The sequence below is a fragment of the Lagopus muta genome, chromosome 8 (assembly GCF_023343835.1).
Source record: "Lagopus muta isolate bLagMut1 chromosome 8, bLagMut1 primary, whole genome shotgun sequence".
Taxonomy (NCBI): domain Eukaryota; kingdom Metazoa; phylum Chordata; class Aves; order Galliformes; family Phasianidae; genus Lagopus; species Lagopus muta.
Window position 1 is genome coordinate 15,457,171 of NC_064440.1, and position 27,908 is coordinate 15,485,078.

The window sequence follows — 27,908 nt, forward strand, 5'->3', positions numbered from 1 at the left end:
GCCCTGTGTTAAGCATATGTAAAGAACTCTACATTTTCTCCCATCGACTCTCATAACTCAAAGAAAAATGATTCCCACGTGTGACCTGAAGAAAAAAGGGCTTGTAACAGCAGCAAAAATAAAATTATTAAATGTCTTTTCCCATATATTCCTAAGAATACACAATGTTGCCCACATGAATCAAACGCAGGAAAAAAATGCCACTTCGTTAAGTTTCAAAAGTAAAAAGCAAAAGTAGAGTGAAAACGGAAAGTTTAATTATGTTATGAACATAAGTACCCCTCTTTACAAATAACACATTCATAGAAAACCTGAAACAGAAATCGCTTGGAAGCCGCTAGCCACGAGCACAGAGCACAGTCCCGCTCGGAAGAGAGAAGCCCAGCAGCACGGCGGGGCAGCCGAGGGGCGCCCAGAGCCGCCAGGCGGAGCGCGAGACCGGCGGGGAGGCGCCGAGGCCAGGCCTGCAGTTGCCCCCGACCGGCAGCCGCCCCGCACGCGGAGCCGTCACATGGCGGACGGGCGGGCGGGGAGAGGCACAACAGGAAGTGAGTTCTGGTTCCTGGGTTAAGGCGCTCCGGCGGGACCCAGCGCCCCGTGTCGGGAGCGGCCGCGGGCTCCTCGAGGCGCTCGTAAGTCTGAGTCGTTTCCAAAGCCGCGGGGGGAGCGGCGGGCGCTCGGTCTCGGGACCGGGGCGCGTGTCGTGGCGCCCGGCCGCAGGCCTTCCCCCCCAGCCCTGCCCTCGCCCCCTCCGCGCTTCCGCCGCCCGCCCCTGGGAACGCCGGTTCCTCCCGGCGGCGCTCCGCCTTGGTCAGAAGCGGGACGGAGCCGCGCCGAGCGGTTCTCGGCGCCCTCGGAAGGGCCCGGGCGGCCTCACCCGCCCCCGGCGCTGCCGGGAAGGCCGCGGAAGCAGTGGGGCGGCGAGCGGAGGGGCGGACGGAAGCGTGCGGCTGAGCCGGGTGGCGGCCGAGGGCGGCTGGGGCGGCCCAGCTCACCGCTAACCGGCATCGCCCCCCGAGCCCGGGAGAGCCGCCGCCGCTCCGAGCTGTACGCGCGGTGGCTGCCAAGGGATCGTCTCGACAGGTTTCCAGTTCCTAAGACGATGGCAGTGTAACTTTTATAAATATTTCCATTGAAAAAAACTGTTTTGAAAGCAGAAGTACATAGAGAAGTACTTGTGTCTGGATGGCATCTGTGTTGTTATGTGAACCTACGAGAGGTAGGCAAGTACGTTATGAATGAAAGCCTATGTGCACATAATTAGCTAAAATCTTATTTTTCAGAATGGAAGGTGTTTTCTGAGGCACAGTGGAAACTCAGTGTGTGCAGCACTCTGTGCTGCTGCGGTTTCAGATGTGTGCAGCAGAATGTTGCTGATCTTTGTGACAAGGTTTTTTGGCGTTGGAAAATTCATATTACAGCTGCTGTCTTTCTCCACCTGTATGAGTGAAATGTGTTTTGCTGGAAGCAAGGATTTTAAGAGCTTCTGCAGGTTTCCCTGAGTTTGTTTACACACAGGTTTGTCTTACGCCATTTTCACTACCCAGTTGTTTTCCAGTGTTCAAGACGTTACTCAGAGATGGAATTCATGTTCTCATTGCCATGGAGCACAACACCCAGCTGCTTGCTTTTACAGGACTCCCTTATCAGACAGACTCTGGTGTTAATCTCCGTAAGTCTGTCATTGGTAGAATAAACAGAGCGTTCTGTATTGCTGCTTCTGCTCTGACTCCAAAAGGTTGGTGGCGAAAGAATCATAGAATGGCCTGGGTTGAAAAGGGCCGTAATGATCATCGAGTTTCAACCCCCTGCCATGTGCAGGGTCGCCAGCCACCAGACCAGGCTGCCCAAAGCCACATCCAGCCCAGGGTCTTCAGGATCTAATGAATCTAGAATGTTGGTGATCAGGGTTGTCAGCTTTGAGTTGAATGTGTTCCAGTTGTTCAGTGGATGCAACATAACTAAGCTTGGTTAAAATAGAGAGGATATTTTGGTGACTTTTTTCTTCCTAACTGGTTGAAAGGAACAGAGAAAATTACAAGGAACAACTGGCAATTTTCCTGATAGATATTGATGCATATGAAGGAGAAGCAGAAAAAAGATCAAGTTTTTCAAATTTTCAGGATTTCTGGATATTACTGCTTCTCACATTATCTATTTATTCCAGACAACTCGGGATGTGACTACTGAGCAGTTTAATCCAGTGTAAATCTAGACTCCAGACTGCAGCAATCCTACCCACAGCTCATCTCACGTTCCCACTGCCTCCTTGTGTTGGTAGTGGGGCTCCAGCAGCCTCGTCCTGTTTGTTTGTTTAGAGGCAGCAGGGTGCTAGTTCACTGGCACGGCTCAACCATACAGCATAGAAATGCTGACACGGTACAAATAGATGGCAAAAATGCATGACCTGACGTGAGAGAAGGTGGAGTATCATGTTCTGTGTCTGTGCAGGCTTTTATCGCTATTACGTAACCAGGATTTTATGTTACAATTTTGAAGTCACTGCTATGAATGAAAACAGGAATTTTGTCTGCCTTTTGCTGATGTTTCCTTCCTTACGTTGGCATCCTTCTACTGACACGGGTGTTTGTGTTATCATGCAATTTGAAGAGGTCCATGAAGCTGACCTGCATTAAAATAGCACAGCCAAAACACCTGTAAGTGTTCAGTTTTAAGCTGGATTGGATTGCTGATACATTTTACAGTAAAGCCACTTGTGCTTGCAGAAAGAGAAGGGAGGAGTAGAAGCAGAAGCCGGTGTCCAGGGTATAGGGTATACAGGACCAATTCCTCTGTGGCAATTCCATTTTAAAATATCATTATGGACTATTTCTATTCCTCTTTTCTTACATGGAGCCTGGCTTTTAGGTAGCTACCTGTAAGTTGAGATTCATGGGCCTTTTTCCATAGAGTTGGACTACAAACAACTGTTGTTTTTTTATTATTATTATCTACCAAACAGAAAATTGGGTGTAGTGCTACAATTCTGTCTCCTGCTACTGTAGGTTAGATAAGAGTAAGAATGTTTGTTAATATTGCCAGCCTCCATCAATTCAGTCAATCAGTCAGTAGAAGGCTGGAAGTTACGTATCAGTTTTAAGCATTGTTTTTAAGCATTGTTTTTTTCCAAACTGAAATTTGAATTTCCGTGAATGAAATGAATGCCTTCATTTTCTATGAACTGTGGGTACTCTGGATTGAAGCCCATTCACTGTTGTAATACTTCTTGTAGCAAAAGGCCCTGTTAAAGAATTCACTTTGCTATTAATAAAGTGCAGCCATCCTGAGATACAATTGGGATACAGTTGCTTTTGCAATATGCACACATCTTTGCAGTAAAGCTAACAGGACAAAAAGGTACAACATCTGTGCAGTAGACAGCTGAATCTTTTAGGAAAATCAAACCTCTTTTCTGCATTAAAGATATCCAAGAGCAAGAAAAAATGAACAAAACTTAAAGCTGTAGTCCTTTAGGATTTTGAGCAGGGTCTTAGATAGGTTATGCTCGTACCCTTCTTGCTTTATTTTCTTGGTAGCTCCACTATCTCTAAGAGTGTCTGTGGTTTTTGCATGAACCCGGAAGACAGTGATAGATGATAGTGGCTGTCCATTCTTTGTACTGTGAGGTAACCATGCTAATATTTAACTAGGAGAGGAGCTGTAGGTTTCTCTTTTTTGCTTGTTTGTTTTCATAATATTGGCCCTTTTTTGCCTTTATTTGTGACTTCACTCATCTATCCTCTACTGTACTTACCCTATCATAAATTTTAATCTGAAATCTTAAAATTTATGTCATCTGTGATTATGGAAGCAAAGCATCTGTGTTTCCAAAGTTCATTCTGTCTTGAAATTGAAGTCTGTAACCAGTCAGTATTGTTCTGTTATGCCTCAGTGACCAGCAGGTTTAGTTTCAGGAGCTGCTAATAAAATTGCTCTCTAAGTATAAAAAGTTGATAATAATGTGGAAAAAATTCTTGCTAATTTTTACTGGTTGGGAATACTGTTGGTTTTGGTTTTTTTTTTAGATAAAATTTGTTTTATTCAACTTTTGGTGTTGAGTGTGTTGCCATTTTCAAGTGTGGCAAAGAGTAAGATAGGCTGATGTGACCTAATGTTATTGAATTCTTATCTTTAAAATGTTTAATGCAAAAAGCTGCATTCTGTTCTGGCTTGTTTAAATGGTTCCTGTTATTTTACAATTGAGTAAACATTAAGCTGTCTGAAATGTTGTAAAAACAGGTAACTGGTGATTTGCCTCAATTTTAAATTCTGTATGTCCAGAATTTGATTCATTGTTAACCTGTTTTTACTTAGCTTATGATTGAACATACCCCTATAGATAGATAGGAGTAGATACCCCTATACATAGAGTTAAAATGTTGAGATGAGCAGAGCTGTAGTTCTGTCTGTTTTGTGAGTTAATGCTCAAGATTACTGCACATATTACTTGAAGCTGATAATAAAAAGAGTGATGTTATGTATATTTTTAGTTATATACTTCTTTTTCTTGGCTTTCTCTCCCTTCTGATTACTTTTCAGATCTCTTGACTTGACCATCCTTTCAGTGATGAAACAACGTTGGGAGTTATGGACAAAAACATTGGAGAACAACTTAACAAAGCTTATGAAGCCTATCGACAAGCATGCATGGATAGGGACCATGCTGTGAAAGAACTACAGCAAAAAGTATGTGGTGGGTTTTCAGTTGTGTTTGTAAAGCAGTTCTTTCAGTCGAGGATTGTGGTACATATAGATTTTGGTTTCACTTCAGCTACTCACTTGAGTGCACTGGAGTTGAGAAGAGCAGTTATGAGACCAGGCCACTAAGCTGGAGAGCAGCTCATTAAGGTGTGAATGGAATGGGTGGGTTTCAACTTTTTTTCTCCCTGAAACATTAAAGGTGAGAATTTTCTGTTTTGAAGAAGGATTAATGTAAACTGCAGTGAAGTATATGCATGTTACCCATCTTTAATGAAGTACATTTTGAAGTTTAATTTGCTTTACTCGAAAGTGATTTTTTGAGTTGTTATTGTGAATAGGTTAAAGACTCCAGTGTATTAAGCACTGGCAAGCTATTAGGACAATGGAGCTTTCTTTCAACATTTACAGTAAACTTACTTGAAAACTATTAGAATATGCATTGTTTTATTAAAAAAAAAAGAAAAGAAAAGAAAAAAAGAAAAAGACAAAACTATACAATTGTTCTTTAATTATGAAGTTAAGGAAACAGATTCTAGAGGCATTCTAATTTGTAAGGAGCACCTCTGAATTTTTACCACTTTTGCTGTTTCAAATAAAGATGAAAAATTAATTACTTTAAGGAAAAGCAATCAAGGTAATACTTCTAGGCCATCTAAAATGTCAGAAATTTCTGCCCTAGAAACAAAACACTGAATACAAGGTCAGGCAATAGCCTTTCTAAGTCCATAGAAGAAAGGTAGGCAAGTGTGTGAGATCATCAGTGTTAAGAGAACCAAATGTTTGCAGTATTTCCCTTCATGTTTTCTCTTGTTCCGAAATAAAAACCAAAAGCCTTTCATAAAGAATTACCAACTAGGCCAAATTTTTGCTTTAGTCAAACTTTCAGTAGTTGGATTCCATAACTTCAGAAGAGAATTGAAGTATCTTTTCAGGAAGAATTGGAGTATTTTTGTTTTGGATTCATTTTCAGTTTTTTTTTTAAGCCAAACTCATGGGTTTTGAATCATCTTCATACAGTGCCTTGTTCTAGTAAATTCCTCTGTTCATTGTGTGGCCTTCACACATTGTTGGATTGTCCACCATTCTGTTGTTAACAGTTTACTACTTAAGTTACCAATAGGCCACTTGTTTTGCCAGTCTCTAGAGCTGGGAGCCATGTCAAGCACACAGAAGCCAGAGTCATCTCGGCCAGATGGTGTTTGATACAGATGGATGGTTGGTTGTCATGCAGATCTTCTAGTTGGTAACTTGTTGCTGCCATCTGACTCAAGGAATAATTTGTGCACACTGGCTGTCAAAAGCATCTTCTCTTCTGTCTGTTTTAGCTGTCATGTCTGTGCTCTGTACAGAAGTGTTGACAAGACATTGCTGTTGTACATTTTCAATTTGGTTCTCAGTGATTTTTCTGCTTCATGAGGTCTCTTGTAGCTGCTGGAGAGTACTGCTCTTTGATCACTTTTTTTTTTTTTTTATATAAACTCTCATAGTACAACTACTACCCAACCTTTTAAAATAAATTTTGCTTCTAGGTTTATTCCTGCCTACTTTGCAGACAAGCACATTGAGCAGTAGAGGAGTGTGAAATTCAAATGTGACTGAGATTAGAGAATTAGAAATCAGTATGGATTCATTATAAATAGAAGTGAAAATGTACCTGCTTTTGTGCTGGGTGTTGACCTGTTCAGTAATAGGCATATTCTTAATTTAGTGCAACCTTGTAAGCTTTCTTGCTGGGATTTCACAAGTTTTCTCACTTCTTTTTAGTGCTACTGTAACTGCAACATTAGGGCTGTGCTAACTGAATAATAGTTTTTGAGTAGTAGCATCTTCCTGCCACCATTTGTGCAATTAACTGGCCGTCTAACAACATTTATACACTTCATTGAAATGTGAGTGGCTTTATTAGGTTCTGTATGTCTGGTTATTAGGATCTTTATGGCCTGGTGATAGCACAACTCTGATTAGATAATGAACAGAGCTGATTGGCCACTTCTTTGCTTGCTTTCCCTCCCATTGTTCGGATTAGAAAAATAAGTGTACATCACAGGAGCTGTGTAGGTAGGCAGTTTGTTACTTACAAAGGATCCATTGTATGGGATAAGTAATGTTGTTTGCTTGTTAGAAAAGACAGAGAAAGAAAGTTATATCTTTCTATGGATAAGCTAACTGACCGGCATTTTGAAGAAATAAATAAAGTATTTCTAACTTTAAGCCTGCTATGTTCTGTGGCTGTGAATGAACACTCCTAGACTGAAGCCATCTTGTCCTTTATAAGTGCTGTAGTTGAAACAGTTACTGAAAATTAGTTCTTATTTACTACTGTATCTTTTCTAGTCAGCAAAGTTTCAGAAGTACAGACTTGCCGAAGGTGGCTGTAGTTGGTTTCTCATGCAGAGGTCCACAACTACAGTCATCTTTAAAAGTCAGAGCTGTTTTTTATATGCTAAATAGGAGACCCCTAGTCAAAACAAAACAAGATTAATGCTAATTAAATTGTATTTGCAGACAGAGAACTACATGCAGCAAATATGTGAACAGCAGGAACAGATAGAGCTTCAAAACAGCATTATTGCAAAACTGAATTCACAGTTAGCTGCTCTGAATGCTAATAGAGGTATGTACTCCAGTCTGCACATTATTTCTTCTTATGCTGTGCTGCATTGATGAATAGTTTTGACTTTGTGGCTTCAGCTTTCACAATATACATCTTTCAAAGCACTATCATGCTTTTCTGTGAACGTGAGAGTTAACGCAAATGTGCCGTTTCAAAATCTATTTATAAAATGCAACACTTCTGTATCCTCTTCAAGAAATTGTGAGATTTTCTTTTTATGTAGAACCTGCTCACACTGAACTAAAAAAAAAGAAGTTATGAAAATATGGGTTCAAATCATTCACTAGATTAAAACAGTTGCGTATTAACTGTACAGCTGTCTGCTAATAAGTTTAGCCCATGGGTTGTTCTAGATGTGAATGCTGTAGTTAGATGTCTTTTACATCAGGAGGTCTCGTAACGCTGATTTTATTGGATAACTAAAGGGTTTATAAGCACATAATTCTCTTTCAAATCAAATAGTCACTGATTGATAATTTTCTACTGTTTTACTGTATTACAAAAATAATAGAAAAGAGTCACTGTAACCATGTGTTTGTCTGCCATGCTCATTTAATATTTATTCACACTAGCCTAACACTTCTGGTTTTCATAAATTCTAGCAAAGCGGTTGGCTTTTATTTTTAAGAATACCTGTACACTTCTTACGGCTAGATTAGTCTCACATTGTCTGTAAAAGCGCACAATTGGGTTTATTTTGCTTGTTTAATATGAAGATTTTTAGAAAGAAAATAAAGAAGTTAATATAAGCCTAGCAAATCTTAATTTTTGCTTGTACTTAGAAACTGTCTGTGGGAAGATACAGTGACAATCAGCTGCTTTTTGTTTTAAGGTAATGTGCATCCCTACATTCTGAGGCATGAAGACACTGAAACCTCCAACTTATCTTTTAGCCAGCTCTCTGAAAAACTGAATGTAGCAAAGCGAAGAGAAAGGCTCTTAAAGGTATGGTCATCTGCTGCATGCTGAGTGTAAGACTACGTTTGTTCTGTGATTATACTGTGAGAACCTAAGGACAGGTGTCTTAGAACTGTTCTTCCAATACAAGATCCTTAAGTGTGTGAGCATTGTGCCCTGTAGCCTAGTTAGTTGAACTGAGCATCTGTCTTTGAAACTTCCCAGTGTAGTTGTCATTTGCTCCAGCTCCCTAGAATAATAATTTTGATTAGAAAGTAGGAACTTGCTTACTTTTTCTGTATCTGCCCAAACCAGTGGTCAAGAAGGTGTTTTCTCATTCTCTCAGAAGAGTTTTCAGATTGCAGCCAGTCTGTGTGTTTTTTTCACAAGAAGTGGAGAATCTGCACTCAAGAAGTGATGGAGTGGTAAATAAACTCCCCATTGCTCTGGAGACACTGATGATTTGTCTGATTTTAAGCAGACAATTTTAATACAGCGTCTCTTCTTCTCTATTCACTGAAATAACATGGAAGTTTTCAGTACAGTCTGTTTAAAGTAACAGGAATAAGAATAAATCAGTTCTGTAGAATAGGCAGTAAAGTGGGTGGATTTTGTATGTTCAGTAAAGACAGGGACAGAGATGCACAAAGTCACATTGTTCTTATTCTATGTCATTCTGTTGTGTTTTTGAGAGCTGCTATGTAATGCAGAAATCTCTTGGTTTAGAGTATGAAGCTTCCTAACAGAGACCCTGTAAGACAACCTTAAAAAGACCTATGACTATCATGTCCTGGATTTAAAAACAGTTAATTTTAGGATTTGTTTCCTAAGCCATAGCTATGAACAAACATGCTATGCTAAATTCACAGAAATGCAGTTTTCAAATCAGAAAGTAATTAATTTATGCTAATTAATAATTGCAGTAGATTACTGATGTTTATTTAATTATCTTGAAGGAACCTTCTTTAAAACTAAGCCTTTGCTAACATTTTAAATTTGTTATTGTCAAAGATTTCTATGCATTACTTTTTAAATAAAAAGGAGTCTTTACAGATTTTACATAGAAAAATATATAATCACAAACTTTTCTAAACTTTACATTTCCTGAACTTTCTTTCCTAAACTCCACATTTATTTGTAGTGCAGTGCAGTTGAAGGGTTAATTCTTTGATGGAACACCTTTGCATATTTTTGCATTTCTCTGTCTTGAATTGGATATATTCAGCTTTACAGTTGCATATGAAGATGTGACCAAGCCTAATATTCCGTGCTCTTGTTTCTGAGCACTCCAGGGCAGTAGCTTCACTTAGCAGCTTAGTTGTATAATGGCTGAAAATGTGAGCTGTGTTATCTACTCTTCTCATATGGGAAAACACTGCAAAATTATGCCATCTATACAGTACAGTGCATGAAAGCCAGGAGTCGTTGTTTCAGGTGCTGTTTTCTTAATGGAATATGTTATTTGTATTTGCCTGCATTCTGGTTTAGTCAGTTATTGTGGTTGCCTCTCAGCCAGTTCATCTGGATTTTGTTCTTTTGTGCCACTAATGGTAAGATTTCTGATAAAACTCCATGTAAAGTAAACTATATATATATATAGTCCATGTGCACTTACATCAGGCACAATCCCTGTCTTCCTGAACAAATGAAGTACAAATAATAATCATTATTACAGGCCAGGTTGACAAAAAAAAAAAGAAGAGAGAGAGAGAATTATTCATGGGGTTAGCAGTCAACCAGTAGAATTTCATGTTTCAAGGGAAAACTGCGAAACTTCTTGGGAGATAAATCTATTAAGTTAATAAAAACATGGGAAGTGTGGATATGAAAATCTGGGGATTTATTAAGGGATGCATCAGGAACACCTTCTCCTTTACTGCACTCTTCTCAAGACATTATCTTTTGACTTCTGTTAGACAAAAAACAGTAATCATCTTACCACTGATTCAGTTGTATCTAATTCAACTAATTAGATACAATCTAACTCAATTCAAAATTGTTGGCCTTTTTCAGGTATTCAAATTTGTACGTTTATATATTTTATTTGAAAGCCTATGTTTTTCTAACTATATTCTATCCACGTTTTGCTCTAAACCAAATAAATGATATCTATAAATACTGTCCTCTATTGTATTAAGTCCTTTATTCTACTTTTCCAGTGAAATTTTTAGGCTTGCAAAATGTTCAAGTCAGAATAGTAAATTAGGTTTACCCAAACCCATTGAAACTGTCTTCTGCTAAGTCCAATATAGTTTCTCTGCAAAACTGTGATCCGTCTTCCAGCACAGTTAATAGAAGTGCTGGATTGATTGTGATAGGTGTATGGCCAGGCCTTACATTTCGGAAGTTCAAAATGATGTAGGGATTTGCTTTTCTGTCTTCCAGCTTCAAAAACTTGGCCAGACTTGTCCATTTTATCTGCTGTTATCAAATGTTGTTGCCAGGGTGTCATAAAATGTTTTCCTTGTTCTCATTCATCTTCACTGAGTCAGGCTTGGTGGTCATTACCAGGCTACATACAAAATTACCACATTTTCTTCAGATCCCTGCTTGAGGAGGCCAAAGGGACCTGAACTGCTGGTTTTTCTGAGGCTGTTTTTAGGTACTGCCTGGTTCAACATTATTAAGAAGGAAGAATGTGTCTCTAGTAACTGCATCAAAGTTATCCAGGAGACATGTCAATTAACCAGTGTCAAGTAAAGCTTCTTCTGTGTGCTATTTTTAGTAGTCAGTCATCAATGTCCATAAACCAGGAAGCTAAAGTCAGTACCTGTGGCAAGAAGACACACTCATGTTCATGTTTTCCTTGGTCAGAAGTGTTAGTGTTGAATGCTACATGGAGCATGATGATCAGAATTTCCTGTGCCACAAAAAGATGGAAGCAATTGTGTATCAGGAATGACTGATGCACATAATATACATAATTTTTTATTCTGCAGTAAATGTTTGTCTTGTGGGCTGTTAGCATAGTAAAAAGAATGACAATGTATGGCAGTCTTCTTTGTGCTCAGAATTGTGGGAATAAAATGACTTAGATATCTAAGAGCAGCTACTACATCCATCTTGTAGAATCAGTGTCAGCTTCTCTGGTGTCACTGTTTTCTGTCTTTGTTGCATAGAAAGCTGTGCTTTAAGATTTTCATGGTAGCTAACAAGTCTATGCATTTAGCTTAGTAATAGGATGCATTTTGTAACGTTAATTAGACCTATCTTTGTGATTTAAGAAATTATGGTATAGCCTATTTCTTTATCTGTTTAGTGTACCTCTGCCCCAAAATAATGGATGTGGCTAAGCTGTTTTATCCTAGGAACTCGGGGGGGGGGGGGGGGGGGGGGGGAGGGGAGGGGAGGGGAGGGGAGGGGATGAGAAGGGGAAGGCCATTATAGCGCACTTCAGGGGAAAAGTAAAGGGACCAGTCTTTGCAGCAGTACAATTTGAGGGCTGTGCTGTGGAGCAACTCTGCTGGAAAGGACCTGGGATCTTGTTAGACAATAAGATGAGCATGAGCCAGCAATGAGCCCCAGCAGCAAAAAAAGGCAGCAGCTTCCTGAGAGCACAGCTAGCAAATCTCAGGGAAGTGAGTAGCCCCTTTATTCAGCATTCAGTAGACTGCATCTGGAATACCATATCCAGTGTGGATGCCTCCCATACAGGAGGGATGATGAAACAATGGAGTTCAGCAAGGAGCCCACAGGAGTAGTCAGGGGATTGAGAAACCCCATGAGAAGAAAATGCAGAACGTAGGCTTATTTAGCATGGAGAAAAAGTGGCTTTAGAGAAAGCTAATAGCTCTCCATAGAGGTTATCTTCACAATTGTGCATGGCAAGAGGGCTAGAGACAATAGGCATTTGAAATGTGAAAGGTTCAAACTGAATAAAAGGGAAAATTTTTAACCGTGAGGACAGACAGGAAAGGTTGTCAAGAAAGATTTTTCCATCTCCGTCCTTGGAGGAATTCAAGACCTGGTCAAGCATTATGACTGCTGCTTTGATTAGTAGGTTGATTTGGAGAACCTTTTGAGGTCCCTTCCAACTTGAATGGTCTGTGAGATAAACCTCCCCAAAACAAGTGTCATTGAAGAGTTAACCTTTTCATAATACAGAAATAACCTCTTTGCTGTGTGCTAATACAAGCATTCTTAAAAGATAAGTTGTGCAGCCAAGTACTTAACTGAGCAGGTGCCACCTATGTGGCATGCCTGTCATGACATTAACCTAAAACTTAATGCACTTTATAATGTTACCACATTGTTTGCAAAATCCAAACTCTGACAGTATTAGAAACTGTAAGATGATCAAGCTGTGAAGGCTTGTATTACTACAAGATCCCCAAAAGCAATTTCCAGTCTTTTTCCTAGGATGATATCCCAAAGTTGCACAAAAATGGTACTTAAATCTGATATATCTTCATTGAAACTTGTTGGAAAAGCTCTTCCAACATTGATTCCCGCATAACTTTTTTTCATCTCTTAAATCTTGTCCCTGCTGCCTGCAGGAGAAGGTGGAAGAAAGCTACTGGCTGTCCAGAAGTTTTTAAAAGTGCATATTTTTTGAAGCTTAGTTTCAAATGGATAAATGCTGTGTGCTGATCAATGCTATATCACAGGCTCAGTGAAAGAATTAATTTGCTGTCATTAAGATAGAGTTGTTTAAGGGCAACTGTTGTGTTTGACATAAGCTTTTTCCAAGGCGTTTGGGTTTCCAAGCAGCTTATTTTCAAAGAAAAATACCAGAGTAGCTGTGTGCTGTTGATTTTTGTTGTTGTTGTTGTTTGTTTGTTTGTTTGTTTGTTTGTTTGCTTTAATGGAAATTGAATTTGAGCAGGGAATATTTGGGAACTCAGTGGCTCTGTGTGGCTTGGTGTTTGTGAACTTGCACCATGGAATGTTACTGCCCTTCTATTACTGGAATAGCAAAAATCAGTTCCTCGTACCATTCCTCATGTTTGTTTTGTTTTGTCTTAGATGATCAGAGCACTCCCTGGTACCTTCTGGTAACTATTTCTGATTTAGTCTGTATTATTCAGGTAGAAGAATAACAGTGTAGCCCTGTTCATATTTAACTGTGGCTTGATGTATTCAGTAAATAGGTCATGAGTTGAGCTGCTATATGCTTTCACGTTTTTTTCGTACACAGAACAATACTGAAGTCTTCTTTGTAGCTGCTATGATTTTATTTTTATTCTCATGCTGCATAATGCTTTTCAGACTTTTGTAGTCTTTAAATAACGTGGAAAAGTATATAATTGTAAAACAATGTCCAGCTTTTGTCTCTGCTTTAATTTTCTTCGAAGTATTTTCAGATCTCTTGAAAATGTGTGCCTCCATCTCTGCTTAATAGAAGCTATTTTTTCCCAAATTGATGAATTGATTGATTTCTCATTCATCAGATGTTTACATGTTCTTTACTTTTTATGCCTTTAATGTTCTCATGCCTCTTGAAAAAATTAAATGTAGCTGCTGCAGCATCAATTATAGAAATTTATGTTATTTAGGATTCATTGGCCTAAAATCTTCAGACACCTTGTTCTTTTCAGAACAGAAATCTTTCTCATTTTTTCCTCCTTTGCTGCTATTTGATTCACACACTTCCCTGGGTTCTTACCTACAATGATACAGAGTACAGATTCTACATTAGAAGACTACTGAAAGTGTTTGATCTGTCCTGTAAAGTGCAAAGTGCAGAGGGAAAGGTCCCTAAGCCTTAGAAATTAGGAAGTTTGTAATACCTAAAGAGCAGAAATACCTTGTCACTTCAAAGGTGTTTGAATGAATGGATTTGTAATATCTGCAAATGGTTGTGAGAGAGGATTTTTTCTAGGATAAGAACAACCTATTTTTAGACAGTGTTTTGAACCCCCTAAGAAGTTGTTTAACCTGAATCTCTGGGATTCCAGCAAGTTCCAGAATTGCATTGAAACTCTGACCTTAAGTTTACTGTATAAAGTCACAACTGATACTAAAGAAAAAACTGCCTTCAATGCTATTTTTTCCGACTTAATTTAGGTAGGTAGAATAGCTACTTGGCACGTAACTATTGTTTCAGCTGTATGTGTACGCACCCATTCTTAACCACGCAGTGTGTGTGCATAGACTAGCTATGGATCCATCATGGCTGCTATTGTCTCATTTTGGTTATCTCGCTGATAATATCTCAATATCTTATAGTTTAGGTTAACCTTTACCTATCTAATCTCCAAACAGACAACATCAATCTATTTAGATCCCATTTGTAAAAAAAAACATTCTTCTCAAAAGAACAGTGTTCTTTTTATTTTCTTCTTTCCTCTTCACATTCCATGACCTTTTTACAGACTGTTGACGACCTATTATAATATCATCGATGAAGATGTTGAAAAAGACCAGACCCAGTACCAACTGCTGGGAAACACCATTAGCTACAGGCCTCCAAGTATACTCTGTGCCACTGATCTCAGCCCTCTGAGCCCTGCTGGCCAGCCAGTTCTTAATCCACATCTCTGTCAAATCATCTATCCCACACTTCCAAGGCTACCTGCAAGGATGTAATGGGAGACCATGTCAAAAGTCTTGCTGAAGTCCAACTACGCAAACATCCACTGCTTTCCTCCCATCTACTCAGCCAGTCATGACATCATAGAAGGCTACCAGATTGGTAAAGCATGATTTCCCCCTGATGAATTCATACTGACTGTTCTTGATAACCAATTTTTCTTCCACTTGCTTGGAGATGACATCCAGAATAAACTATTCCATCACCTTCCCACGGATGGAGGTGAGGTTGACTGGCTTGTAGTTTCCCTGTTCATTCTTCTTGCTCTTTTTGAGGACAAGAGTGACATCAGCTTTCCTTTAGTTCGCAGGCATATCTCCATTTCACCATGACTTCTCCAAGATGATAGAGAGCGGCTTGGCAACCACTTCTGCCAGCTCCATCGGTGCTTGTGGGTGCATCCCATTGGAGCTCATGGATTTGTGTGCATCAAGTTTCCATAGGCATTCTTTGGCCAGATTCTCCTCAACAGAAAGGAATTCCTCCTTTCCCCAGACTCTTCCATAGCATATCCCATGTTGGAAGGGGTCCATAAGGATCCTGAGTCCAACTCCTGGCTCCACACAGGACCACACAAAAATCTGATATATCTGAGAGTGTTGTTCAGATGCTTTTTGAACTCCAGAAAGCTCAGTGCCATGACCACTTCTCTGGGAAGCATATTCCAGGGCCCAACTGCCTTCTCAGTGAAGAACCTCCTTCTGATATCCAAATTCTCTCTTATCTACAGGGTCTGGGATTCCTCGGGGGCACTCTCAGCAGTAAAATGACTAAAAACATTAATATGACTGTCATAAATTCAGAAAAATCAATTGTTTTGACTAATCATATATGCTCAGATATATCTGTGTTTAGCAGTAGAAGGTTCTTACTATCTGTTCAAAATTAGTACTGTAGTAAATAAGTGTCCCTGACTTAAGTTGGAGAAGCTCAATTTAGGTTTTTTTGGACCGCTGAATAGTGAAATTCCACACACCTCAGTTCTAGTGAATACACTGGAATTTCTTAAATTGTTTTTTTTAGGAACAGTTAGAAAATGAGAGCATGAAGTTGAAGCAACTGGAGGACAGAAACAGTCAAAAGGAAAGGAAGCTTATGTCCATTATTTCCAACCAAGAAGATAAAATACGAACTCTGAAAAACAAATTGAAAGAATTAAATGACGTCCAAAAGGGTACACAGATGCCAACATACAAAATAGAGGTAAGATAAGAAACCAAGTGGAGATAAAATGAAAAACCAATCTTCTGTAAAATACCACTCTTTTCAAACATGTTTATGCTAATTATTCTAAGAAAGTGATTTTAAATTTCAACATTATATCATTACTAGGAAATTGTTAAAGCGCACAAAGCACGTAGAAACTGTGAACTATTCAATACATTGGTTGATTTTATGTTAGTTATTTTTACATTCTGTCATCATTATACTAGCATTTGCAAAAACTGGAGATCAGCATTTCAGTTTTATAATCTTCAGTTGGGAGTTTTCATCAAGATTGAGTTGATTTTTTTTGCTTTTACCCCACTCTATTTTTGTTACAGAATAGCATCTAGGGTGAAATACAGTTAGGGGATAGCTATACTGCAGTCGCTGGTGTAAATGTAATCTTGTAAGTGCCTTTTAGCCAGCTAATTTAAATTGAATATAGATAAGAGAATTAGCACAGCAACACAGAACTTGTTGCTATCAGACTTTCCAAGCATTTTTGTCTTACAGCAGACATTTGTAAACAATGCTGTTAGGAATAAAGCAGCTTAAATATGCCAGTAGGAGCCACAGATGCGCTTTACCACCAGGTAGGCTACTAGTCAGTGGTTATAAGCAATGTATCACTGAAACCAGCTAATTTGACAGACATATGATCATATTATGAGTCTGGTGTGGAGCACATATGAACATATCCAGGTCATCTGGTAATGTAGATTTAGTGGAACTGAGCTTAATGGCCGTTTATTGTAGAATCTTTTAATACCTGGCATTGACTTAAAGCAATGTAATACTAGAACGAACCACAAGGTGGTAGTCAAAGCTAAGAACATTTGAAAACCCGAGAGAACTCCTGTCGTATTCGCTTTTGATGTCTTCATTGATTGTTTTTGTGAATAAATTGATTACTTTTTTTTCTAAGAGCTGGAATTTCTGGGTGCCTCATTAACGAGCTTATACATAATACATAATCTGAATCTTATATATGATTGAAACAGACTTACAGCGAAGGAAGATTCTTAGAATTTCATAGAAAAAGTTTCCTTTTAGGAAGTATGAGCAGAGGAATGCCACACTGAGTTGCTAAAAGCTGAACTAAAAATAGGGATTTCACGAAATAGTAAAAAAATTCTTTTGTTGTTTTGTGAATGTTTTGAGTGCTTCCGGAAGGACTGGATGAAGGGTACTGCGGCGTTTTTAATCATATCAGGCCGAAGAGCAAAATGAATATGCTAACCTGTGATCCATAATTTCATGTTTTACTTCAAGGTGAAAAGTAAGAAAGTTGTTCCAGATAAGCCTGAATTATCTATAGGGATTTCTGGTATTTCACCTTTGCCTGAAAGGTAAATACTTCTGCATTATTTCTGCAACTTACTTACAATTGTCTTTTCTGCTACTAATTATGACCTCTCATTTTCCATCCTTTCTGCACAGTACCTTAAAAAGTACTGGGGAGCAGCAGGGCTGAAGTTGGAAGGAAAAAAAGCCATGTAGAATCACAAAAGAGCTTTACAAGTATGTACAGATAAGCCGAGAAGAAGAATAGCTGCTGAGTTCAGCAGGAGATTAAACTCTACAGGATATTACAGTGGAATTTAATGCTGGGTTTTGGATTAGCATTAACTCCCTTGCATTAGCTTTCTTCAAAACAGGAACATACAACTGTAATGGATTAACTGATGGCAGCACAGTAGAGTAGCCTGCTGCACTGACAGGAGGAGGTCTGATAGCGTGAAGAAATAATTCTTGTCCTAAATGAGAGGGGTTGAAACCAGTTTATCTGTAAACTGAAAGCATCCAGCCCTGACAATGACCAAGGGACCAAAAGCAGTATATTTCCTATGCAAACATTCCTCCTTCAGCCAGTGTTTTGAGAAAGATATTGACCATGCTCTTAGGTTTGCACTTTTCACCAGGTAGACAATAACACCGCTTCTTACAACCTTTGCAAATGTCAAGTCAAATATTCTTGAAGAGGATTGGAGAGAATTAGGGAAAAAAGTATTGTGAACTCTTGCTGTCTTATTACTCTTACTTAAGCATCTGATTTTGGCCATGCTCTGACATAGACTAGGTGAACCAGATGGATCTTTAGACTAAATCATTACTGCTGTACAATAAGAAAAGGGAAATAAGTCTGTGGTAAAGACTTAATGTCCTTATTTATGTATATTTAAAGAATAAAAACTTCTGCCTGTCCCCTCTCTCACTCTCAAATAACTCCCTTACTCTGCACTGGTGAGACCTCACTTGGAGCATGTGTCCAGATGTGGAGTCCTCAGTACAGGGGAGATGCAGAGCTGTTAAAGTGCATCCAGAGGGCCACAAAAATGATCCAAGGGATGGAACATCTCCCCGATGAGGACAGGCTGAGAGAGCTGGGGCTGTTCAGCCTGGAGAAGAGAAAGATCCAGGGAGACATGAGAGCGTCCTTTCTAAGGAGGGGGCTGTAAGAAGGAGGGTGACAGACTATTGTTGTGATAGAACAGGAGGAAATGATTTTAAACTAAAACGGGAGATTTTGATTGGATATAAGGAAGAAGTCTTTTATGATAAGAGTGGTGAGGCACTGGCACAGGTTGCTCAGAGGGTGGCGGATGCCCATCCTCTGAGAGGTCAGGCAGGACCAGGCTCTGAGCACCTGATGGAGCTGTAGGTGTCTGTGCTCACTGCAGGAGAATTGGATGAGATGACTTTTAAACATCTTTTCCAACTCAAAAGATCCTGTGATTCTAGTATAACTTTTTTTTTCTGTAGAAAAATTATGCTATCACATGTCTAGCAAATGAAGATTGGTTCATCTAATCATACGTATATTTTAATGCTCCAATTAAAAACGTATTAAGAGAATTTTCCCATTTCTTATTTATTGAAACACTTGAAAAATGGTCAGAACTTTAGCTTCTTCTCTAGGAGTTTCTTTTTTGAAATGAGGTCCGGGTAGACATTTGTATTCAAAAAGAGAAGCGCAGGGGGAGTAAGAGCACAACTCATGACAGTCCTGATTGCTGTATGAATAGCAATAGAAAGGAAAACAATGTATCGAGATAAAGAAAAACGACCCCTCTGAGCTTTTTTTGAGACAAAGATACACACAAACTTAACTTTTTCATCATTAAAGTCAATTTTATAATATCTGTGCTATTGTTCTTAGAAATATAAAGTATTCAGCAAATGTATCAAAATTTCTCAATGGAAATTTATGCAAAATGTGATGTCTAGTGCCTTAGGGTAAAAAAAATCTCAAATCAGCATGAAGAGCAATGCCTATCAGTCTTAGTGCAGATAACTAAATTTTGGATAATCATATAATCTGGAAAAGATGTAATAAAAAATACTCCTCAAAAAAAAAAAAGAAAAAAAAAGGAGTTGAGTCGTTTTATAAACGACTTTTATTTTATAAAGCAGAGGAATAAGTTTACTAGCACAGCTCCAAGATGTGAGGTAGACAGAGAAGGAAGGAGCAGTAACAGATGCTTGTGTGTTCCTTGTCCTGTAAAGTCTGAAGACCACAAAAAAAAAAAAAAAAAATAGTGTTCATAGCAGCAGCAGTGCCCTATTTTGCTTAGAATGGAATATAAGCAGTGTCTTGCACAAGCTGTCCCACTGATACCTGAGGAAGCTGGAAAAGAAGTGTAAAGGCTGGATTGTCTCAGGGTCCTTGCAGAGTCAGGCCCTAAACTTGAATGTGTGTATCTGTTATGACTAAACAGCTCCTTGACTATATTGTTTTTCCTTTTTCCGCTTGCTTTTTTTCTGAGAACAGAAATGTATATACATATGTTGAAGAACAAGGTATCCAAGAAAAGTAGCATACACTATTGTTTTTCTCTTTGTGGGTGTGACTACAATAAAGGTCACAACAAGCTGAATTGATTGAGGGTCTAATTTACAATTTCAATCTTCTAGGGAGAATCTGGAGACTATTTTTCAGGAGATGAAAGAAGAGTGTCATCGAATATGTATGCTAGCCAGAGAACAAACAGACCAACTGAGTAAATTTAAAATAAAGCCAGAACCTGAAACTGGTAATATCATACTTAAGCTCTTATTGTGATTCAACTGTTTGAAAGCTTTGCTTTATATTTGAAAATACTGTAAATTACACATACATAGAAGTACTTCCACTGTTTACCATCTGCCTTTTTCAAGTCTGTTCACATGGTGCTCAGTATTTCACCAAGAAAACGCACCGCCAGTTTTGGCATTCTATGACGAATGCTCCAAATCACATGCTATGAAGACAGTCGTCACATCAGTAACTCTTAGAATTGTTTTGTCCCTTGGAGTGAGAGGCAGGCACTTACTGCATGTGATATCCCATCGTACCGTGTGAAATACAGAACTTGCTTGCTTTTAATTTAGCTGTCAGTTCAAAAGATGTCTGTTTCAAATGTCTGTAGCCTCATATTTGTTAGAGGAAAACTTCTGAACCGAGGACACTCGGAGTACTGATTTTCTAGACTTCCTCATTCAGACTTTTACATGGTGTTTAGTTATATCAGACAAGAGCTTAACTCAACTCTTCCCTGAAAACAAAAGACAGACTTGATTTATATAGCTGATGGAAGAGATCCTGGACATCCAGTTTGCTAATGCTTATATTTAATGTAATGAAGGCTATTGTGGGTATTCTTTCTAGCTTTGCTTGATAGTAAGGTCAGATTCTTCAGTGATTTCAAAAACCACTTGCCAAATTTACATCATTGAAGCAAACACATTAATTCCAGCATTTGCTTCTAATTTAAGTTTGTCTTTGAAGCCTGTAGCTTCAGAGGACCAAGTTGAAACTGTAGTGTTACATTCTACTAAACTTTGTTGTTTGAGAAGTGGGTGCTTGGCAGTTTATTCCAGAATTCATTTATTTTATTTAAAAATATGCCTAACTCATCTGTGCAGAAAGTTTTACATCATATAGATTTAATCTGTGTGACTTCTATCACTTCTGCAGCTCACATTTGCTATGGTATCTGACTGCTATCAGAAGATCTTTGTACAATGAATGTACAAAGTGCCAAAAATGAACATGAGATTCTTGAAGCACAGGGAAATACGATCCCTCTTCTGAATAGCTGCTCAGTTTAAATATTTTCTTAATTTGGAATTTGCTGGGAGTTTGGTACCTGAGTGCCTTCTCAAATCTTGTTCATGGGGCCTAGAATGTTCTTGGTGCTGTGTGAAATATTTTTGGTTCCAACTTTTATTTCTGTCAGAACATGCAGGTATATGTTAAGCGTATGGGATGACATAGGTTACAATTAAATGGAAGTGTTTGTAGCCAAAAATGTAAGAGAAATCTAATTAATAAAACAATTATTTTCTTTTATTTCTGTTCTGATATTTTTGGAGTCAGAGCAAATGGTTATGGAAGAGAAATACACCTTGAACCAATTTCAAAGAGACAAAACAAAGGTTAAAAAGCCAAGAAGGAAAATCAAAAATCTTGTGGAGAAAAAATATCACACCTTTTATAATGATATTTTTCTTAATGTTCTCCTCATTCTTTCTTCACAGAAATACAGTTTTCCATGCCAATACAGTGTACTGATAAAACTGATGAACAAGCAGAAGAGCTTTTTAAGCCTCGGGTTATGCAGGATATAAATAGAGGTGCATCATGCATCACATCTATCACACCAAGAGGAGTGGGCCAAGATGAGGACAACAACTCTGTAGAATCACTTTCTAAATTTAATGTCAAGTTTCCACCTACAGACAATGACTCTGCTTTCTTGCAGAGCACTCAGGAAAAAGTAACAGTTCCTTGCTCTGGTATAGCTGAAAACATGCTTCAAGATCATCATTTTAACCGGGAGCACAGAGACCGTGCTGTTAACCTCAGTAAATTGGAACCTAACTCATTTGAAGCTCATGGAGTTGATCTCGTGACCTCAGCTTTACAAAGCTTAACTACTGTTGACAAAACAAACCCTCCAAATCATGCAAACACGCCCATAGAAAATACTCGTGACAAAACATGCTTGAAAACAGCAGACACTGCTTTCACGTTTATATCTAAGCACGCAAGCCAAGGTGCGCCTGAAGTGATTTTTCCTTCTTTAGAAGCTCCTGGAACAACCGTCAGAGGTCCTCATCAGGTATCTTTCTCTAAATACTGTAGACTTTGAAAGAAGGTAATGATGTGATCAACCGTATTGCTAAGGTCTTTGACACTTAACATATTCTCTGAGATATCTCACCAGTCTTCTGTTTAAGAGAATACATTTTGCCAGTTCTTCTCACTGATGCTGAAATATGTGTACAAGGCGCTTTTCCAGGGAAATAGGACAAGACTTTAAATAAATATCACCCAAATTTCAGTTTGTGTAGATATTAACTGCTTCTATATTTGTTTCAAAGCTTTCATTAATCCTAAGCTGTCACCTAGATCACTTTCTTTCTTTCTACTCTTTATCTTAGATGAATAGGGCATGTAATTGTTTTAATTGTTTCAGGTGTACATCAGAGAGTATGAAGAATTAATTAGAAAACTAAACATAAACGTACACTGTGGAAAAATGATCTACTTTTTATCTTTATCTGAGTTATAAACAGAACCCTATTCCTACTGTCCACAACAAAAATATGTTTGTCATAGTTTAAGCAGTCAAGTAGGAAAGCATAATTATTTCTTTTGACAAATGTATGGAAGTACACTAAAATAATTCACGTTTCCGTAGGTATTTTGAGCTTGAATGTAAGTCCTTACTACTCAAAGTCCAGGGAAGTTCCTGAAAGCAAGGCCCAATTACTGTAAGGCAGAATAATGGTTTGGCAGCTTCTATCAGTTGTGTCTCTGAATATTTCGCTTTCTTTGTGTAGCATTCTGTCTCGACTGAAATTGCTCATGTATTTATTGCAGACCTTTGTAGACTCCAATTGATTTATTTATTTATTGTATTTCTGAGGCTTTTCTCAGACCTCATGAAAGGAGAGCTTCTCAAAACTACGCAAATAGTGATGTTTAGGAATTTGGAGAGGGTGGATTTTGAATATTTTCACCATTTACTTTGACACAATTTTGTGTTTTTTCCTAATGACATGCAGCAAAAGAGCTTTACCTCCTAGTTATGATGATTTCCTCTGCTAAAACTTACCCAGACTAAGTTCAGTTTTCCATTGCAAATCAGTTTTGAGTGAAAGTTTAAAATACAGAAAGTTTACTGTTTCTGTTATTTTGAACTGTATGCCTGAGTTTTTAAATATGTTTTAAATACCTGTCTGTAGCATAGGGGGTCTCAATTACACTAACTTACTAATTTTAGTTTTTTATTGTGCTTTATTTTTCATTGGATCTTCTGTTAAAGCTGTGCCTGAGTTAAACAAATTAATTCACTTATTTTGTTACTAGTAGAATTCCTGCAGAGCTGTGAAGCATTCGCTCCATTCCTTGTTACTCTTCTCTTTATCTGTATTTTCTCTCCAGCGTGTTCTTTTACTAGTTAGTCTGTGTATTCATTTTTCAATAGATGGCACCCTGCATTGTATATTACAGCCAGTGAAACAGCTGGTATGTGATTATAAATTGATAGGGTAGTATGCAGCTTCAAAAAGTGGAGAAAAATTGTGGTTGAATAGCAGTAAGGCTTTGGTTCGATCATTGGTATCTCTGCAATGAAGAAATTAATTTGGGACCACCACTTAAAATGTAAATTATTTGCTTTGTGGAAAAAATATAATAAGTGCAACTTTTGGAGGGAAAAAGGCAATGAGAAACTATTTCAGTGTTAATGTCATATCTACATAGCACTATAGAACATTCAGGATGTAGATCAGAATGCATCTTATCCGAAAGTTTGTTTGAACTAAGCCAGTAATACTTTAGAATTTATTAAATATACATCTATCTCTCTCTCAACATCCATCAACTTTAATTAGCTGCCTACAAAACAGTTTTTAATGTACTTTTCCGAGTGAATGGGACTCGGTTCCAATTCCTAGTGAACTGGATTTATAGATAATATCTATGTAGATTAAAACACTAGGTTCCTTTTAATGTTACTTGCATACATGTCTATTTATTGTACTAAATTAAAACAACAACAACTGTGAATAATATTTGTTCCTGGGATTTTTATGACTTTTTTAGGGAGTAGTTCCAGTGACATCATCCCTACCGCTGGTAAAGCTCCAGTGGGGAAGAATGAGATACCTGACTATTTTTTTCCTAGTGTAGATAAAACTTTCAAGTATTTACTACATATGTTAACTTATAAAATGGAAAACCCCATAAATGCAGTAGATTTGGCAACAGTAAGTTCTTGGAACTGCTCTCAGTTGCTGTAATAAATTTAGCTCTTTCCTTCTTTGTGGATACTAAATGTGAAAACTCAGTACTGTTTTCTTTGGATGTAACTTAAAAAAAAAAAAAAAAAAAAAAAAGAGTGACTGAAAAGAGCAGCAGATTAAAATAAGCATGGCTATTAGTGGACCTAGGATTTTACAGACTACTGTTAATTGAGACTTGCACAGAGATGCATTATGTTTACCAGTATTCACAATTTGCGGGGGTTGTTTCAGCCAAAAACATTTCTGAGAATGTTCATGATTACAAGTCAAGTCAGTAGTCTATTGATCTTAATCTAGATGTTGTTTTAAAAATAAAACATCTGCTTAAATAAATCTCTGTACTGAAAAACATTTTAAGCACATGCTGAACACTCGGAGAAAGAAACTAAAGTTAAGTGCTTGTTTCAGCATTTTGCTGGATGAGTATTTTTCTTTCTATGTCGTGGTTCTAAGACTGGAAATCTTATTGTGTCCTTAGTGGATTTTTACAATAGTATATATTTTTAAATGGCAACTTACATGATTTGGTATTAAAAACAAGTAATTCTAAACACATTCCTGGAGGGATGTTTGACTGTGTCTGTGTCTAGAAAATTTAATATGCAATTTACACCAGCAATGTACAGTAAGTAGGCTCTTTTAGCTGAAAAGAAGTGGTGTGATTGCACTTAATTACTAATTAGCCAATTTAATTATATGGATTGCTGACCATAATGAAAGATGGTAAATCTGCTACCGCTGTCTGATAAGCTAAACACTGTTTAAATATGGAAAGCACAAGGACTTGACTCCAGGAAGTTGCAGCTGGTTTAAACACAGGGATCAACTACTGTGAAAGCTACATTCATTGTACAGTGAATTACCAGAGCGGGGGGGGGGGGGGGGGGGGGTGTACAACAGATTCTAAGTATTTGACATGATAATTTCCTAAAAATTAAAACTCTTGGATTAGAATGGATAGCTAGAACTTTGGAATTTCAAAAGAAACTACTTTCTGAAGTATTCTTGCTCACCTTTCCACATGCAATTTAAGAAAAAGAGAAGAAAGACGAACCAAAAAACTGGAGGGCGCTCTCCCTTTTTAGGTTCTAGTCCCACATAGATCTGATATCAATTTGCTGCCAGTTTGTCCACTTTGTAGTCACAGCAGCATGCATTTGATTTTCAGTTTACTCAACACCTAATTGTCCTGGCCACGTACCATAGCTATGTATTTTATCTTGGGTTTGTTGCTAATGCTGAAGTAGCGAAATTTTATTTTTAACTTTGCTTTGAAAACTGAATTTCTGAATCCTGAGTATTATCAAGCCATATAACTGGCATGCACTCAGGCTCATGTCCCCATGGTCTGTAAACAGACTTGCTGGCTTTCAACTAGCTCGCTCAGGTAGCAAAAGCAGCAACAGCTGCTGAACCAAATTTAGCATAGTTTGCATAGTTTGCCTGAGTGTATGGATGGATATTCCAATGGCCATGGTGAGTTCATTGCTGTCATGGCAGAAAGAATCCCAAAACTGAGACCACCTGAGACATGTTTACACTAAATGGCAGTCAAAACAATTAAGTAACTTAGACCACATGACATTGCTCTAGTTCTTTTGCAAGTAAACTGAAAATTCAACGTATACCAATAAGAATAGAAATACTTCATATTGCCTTTGTGCAATAAATATTTATTTTAAGGTTAAAAAAAAATGGTACTAAAGATGGATATTATGTACTAAGACTTCTATCATAAAAGGAATAGAAATACGACGTTAGAGAAAAGAATTTATATCAGACTGATATTACAGAATTCTGCTCACTGCAGCATTTATCATTAATAGATGTTAAAACATCAGGTATTTGCAAAGGTAGTATGGCTCTGGGACTTCAAAAGAAAAAGCTTGTCTTTCTTAAGTGAGAATTCTCCAGTTAATGCCTCTGCCAGGCATATGTTAAGTAAACCTAGTTTAAAGAGGCGGGTATATTTTTAATATAAAGATAAACCACAGCATAATGTAATTCACATTAGAAACTCCAGCAGTAATCGTTTTCTGTTTCTTTTAGCTCATTTGGCAGCCACAGGACAATGATTTGCTGGCACAAACTTACACAGACTCTGAACTGAATCAGCGCGGAGTATGTGAATTCTGTCGAGAAGTTTTCCCACCATCTCTAACATCTAAGGAAGATTTTCTTCGGCATCTGAATTCCCACTTTAAAGTACAGTCTTAATATACGAGAATTCAGTGGGTCACTGTTTTTGCATACACTTGTTTGTGTTTTTTTATTATTATTATTGAATAGATTTGCTAAGAATTTAAGAATTGAGACTTCTTGTAACAAGAACTAACTGAAGTTGTCAGATAAGCACATTTTTTTCATTGTCGTTTGACGAGGTAGAATGAAACTGCAAGTCAGTACTGTAATTCGCATTACTGCTTGTCATGCTTCAATATTGCCATTGGGATTGTGGTTAAATTTTTTTTTTTCCCAGTTAATGTTTGCCTGAATAGGCTCGAAGTCATGATTATATTTATCAGTACAGATTTGCAGGATTAAGTCTTTAATCTGGAAGAGAAATTGGTGTACTGCTAGGATTTCTTCTCAATATCCAGTGATATGATTCTCTAATTGAAGGGAATGTGAAGGAGAGGCAGGCTCTCATTTCTAGTTTCTTTTATAAAATTTGTTATAAAAAATAACAATTGTGATAATATACCTTTCTAGCATTAATCATTAGTTAAACTATTTCATGGTAAATATTAATATGAAGGATGGAATAAGAAAAGCCTGAAGGGTCCCTAAAGGTAAGTAAGAATATCAAAGATGGAAAGGTTTACCTTTTCTTCTGGTCTGCTATGAAGGATTGTTCAAGTCTGTTATGGCTTAGACAGGCCAGAGGAAAACCTAAGCACAGAAATCTCAGTAACTTCAGTTCTAACCTGAATATGCAGAATGGTTTTCTCAATGGAAGTTAAATGCATTTGGCTGAAACATTGCATTTTGATAGAGTTTGCACATTTTATAGATTTATTGGGTTCAAATTTAAGTCATGGGTTTTTTACTAAACAATTTATATTAATGATAATGAGTGACTTAGAGCTTTTGGCATTTGAACTGAGTATGATTTTTAGCCCTGATTTTTGATAAAATTAGCATTAATATTTGTATAGCAGCAAAGTACAACACTTTTTAAAGATTTTTTTGCAGATGATCTTTTTCTGTGGGGAAAAAATATATACCTGCATAATTTTTAGAATGGATTTTTTTGCAGTTATTTGCTCTATTTTAAATATCTCATGTTTGTGACTGGCTGTCAACAGAGTGTACTGTAATAAACAGCAGTGCACAGTGCACGTCTGCGTTGTGACCTGGAGAAAGACTTTGTTCCTGTTAGCAGCTCTCAGCCCCCACTGGTAGCAGTGCTGAGGGTTCGTTCAGCACCCGACTGCCCGTGTGGCTGTGATGTACCTTGCAGTACAACCAGGAGGCTGCTGAGGAGCCCAGTTTCCAGCACTGGGAGGGAAGGTGGGGATTTGCACGTCTCCAGCCTAACCCACACGAAACCAACTTGTCCTCTCTACCATGAAATCCTAGCTCAGAAGCTCACATTATTAAGCCTGCATCACCTGTGATTCACCTTTAAAGAAAATAAAGTCATCTGTCCCCTGGCACACA

At 38.0% G+C, this 27,908-nt stretch overlaps 1 protein-coding gene across 5 annotated transcripts; it reads left to right on the forward strand.

The window, feature by feature from the left end:
• The first annotated feature begins 255 nt into the window (after positions 1-255).
• Positions 256-27,908, forward strand: TANK (TRAF family member associated NFKB activator). 5 transcript variants are annotated; one of them, XM_048952902.1, is made up of 9 exons: positions 256-632; positions 4,540-4,686; positions 7,207-7,315; positions 8,148-8,260; positions 15,768-15,947; positions 17,223-17,299; positions 19,866-19,984; positions 21,471-22,054; positions 26,295-27,908. In XM_048952902.1, the coding sequence occupies exons 2-9, from the start codon at positions 4,588-4,590 to the stop codon at positions 26,460-26,462; spliced, it is 1,449 nt and encodes a 482-aa protein (XP_048808859.1). In that variant the 5' UTR covers positions 256-632; positions 4,540-4,587; the 3' UTR covers positions 26,463-27,908. The 5 variants fall into 5 exon arrangements, with proteins under 5 accessions (XP_048808859.1, XP_048808863.1, XP_048808861.1 ...); XM_048952906.1 differs by having other exon boundaries at positions 256-548; XM_048952904.1 differs by lacking the exon at positions 256-632 and adding an exon at positions 758-1,227.

What these genes read in the sequence shown, in the direction of transcription:
- TANK (XM_048952902.1), top strand. Translation starts at nt 4,588, where the DNA reads ATGGACAAAAACATTGGAGAACAACTTAACAAAGCTTATGAAGCCTAT. An exon ending in GAAGAGAAAGGCTCTTAAAG is followed by an intron (nt 8,261 to 15,767) that starts GTATGGTCATCT and finishes TGTTTTTTTTAG; the next exon opens with GAACAGTTAGAAAATGAGAG. An exon ending in TGCCAACATACAAAATAGAG is followed by an intron (nt 15,948 to 17,222) that starts GTAAGATAAGAA and finishes TTTTACTTCAAG; the next exon opens with GTGAAAAGTAAGAAAGTTGT.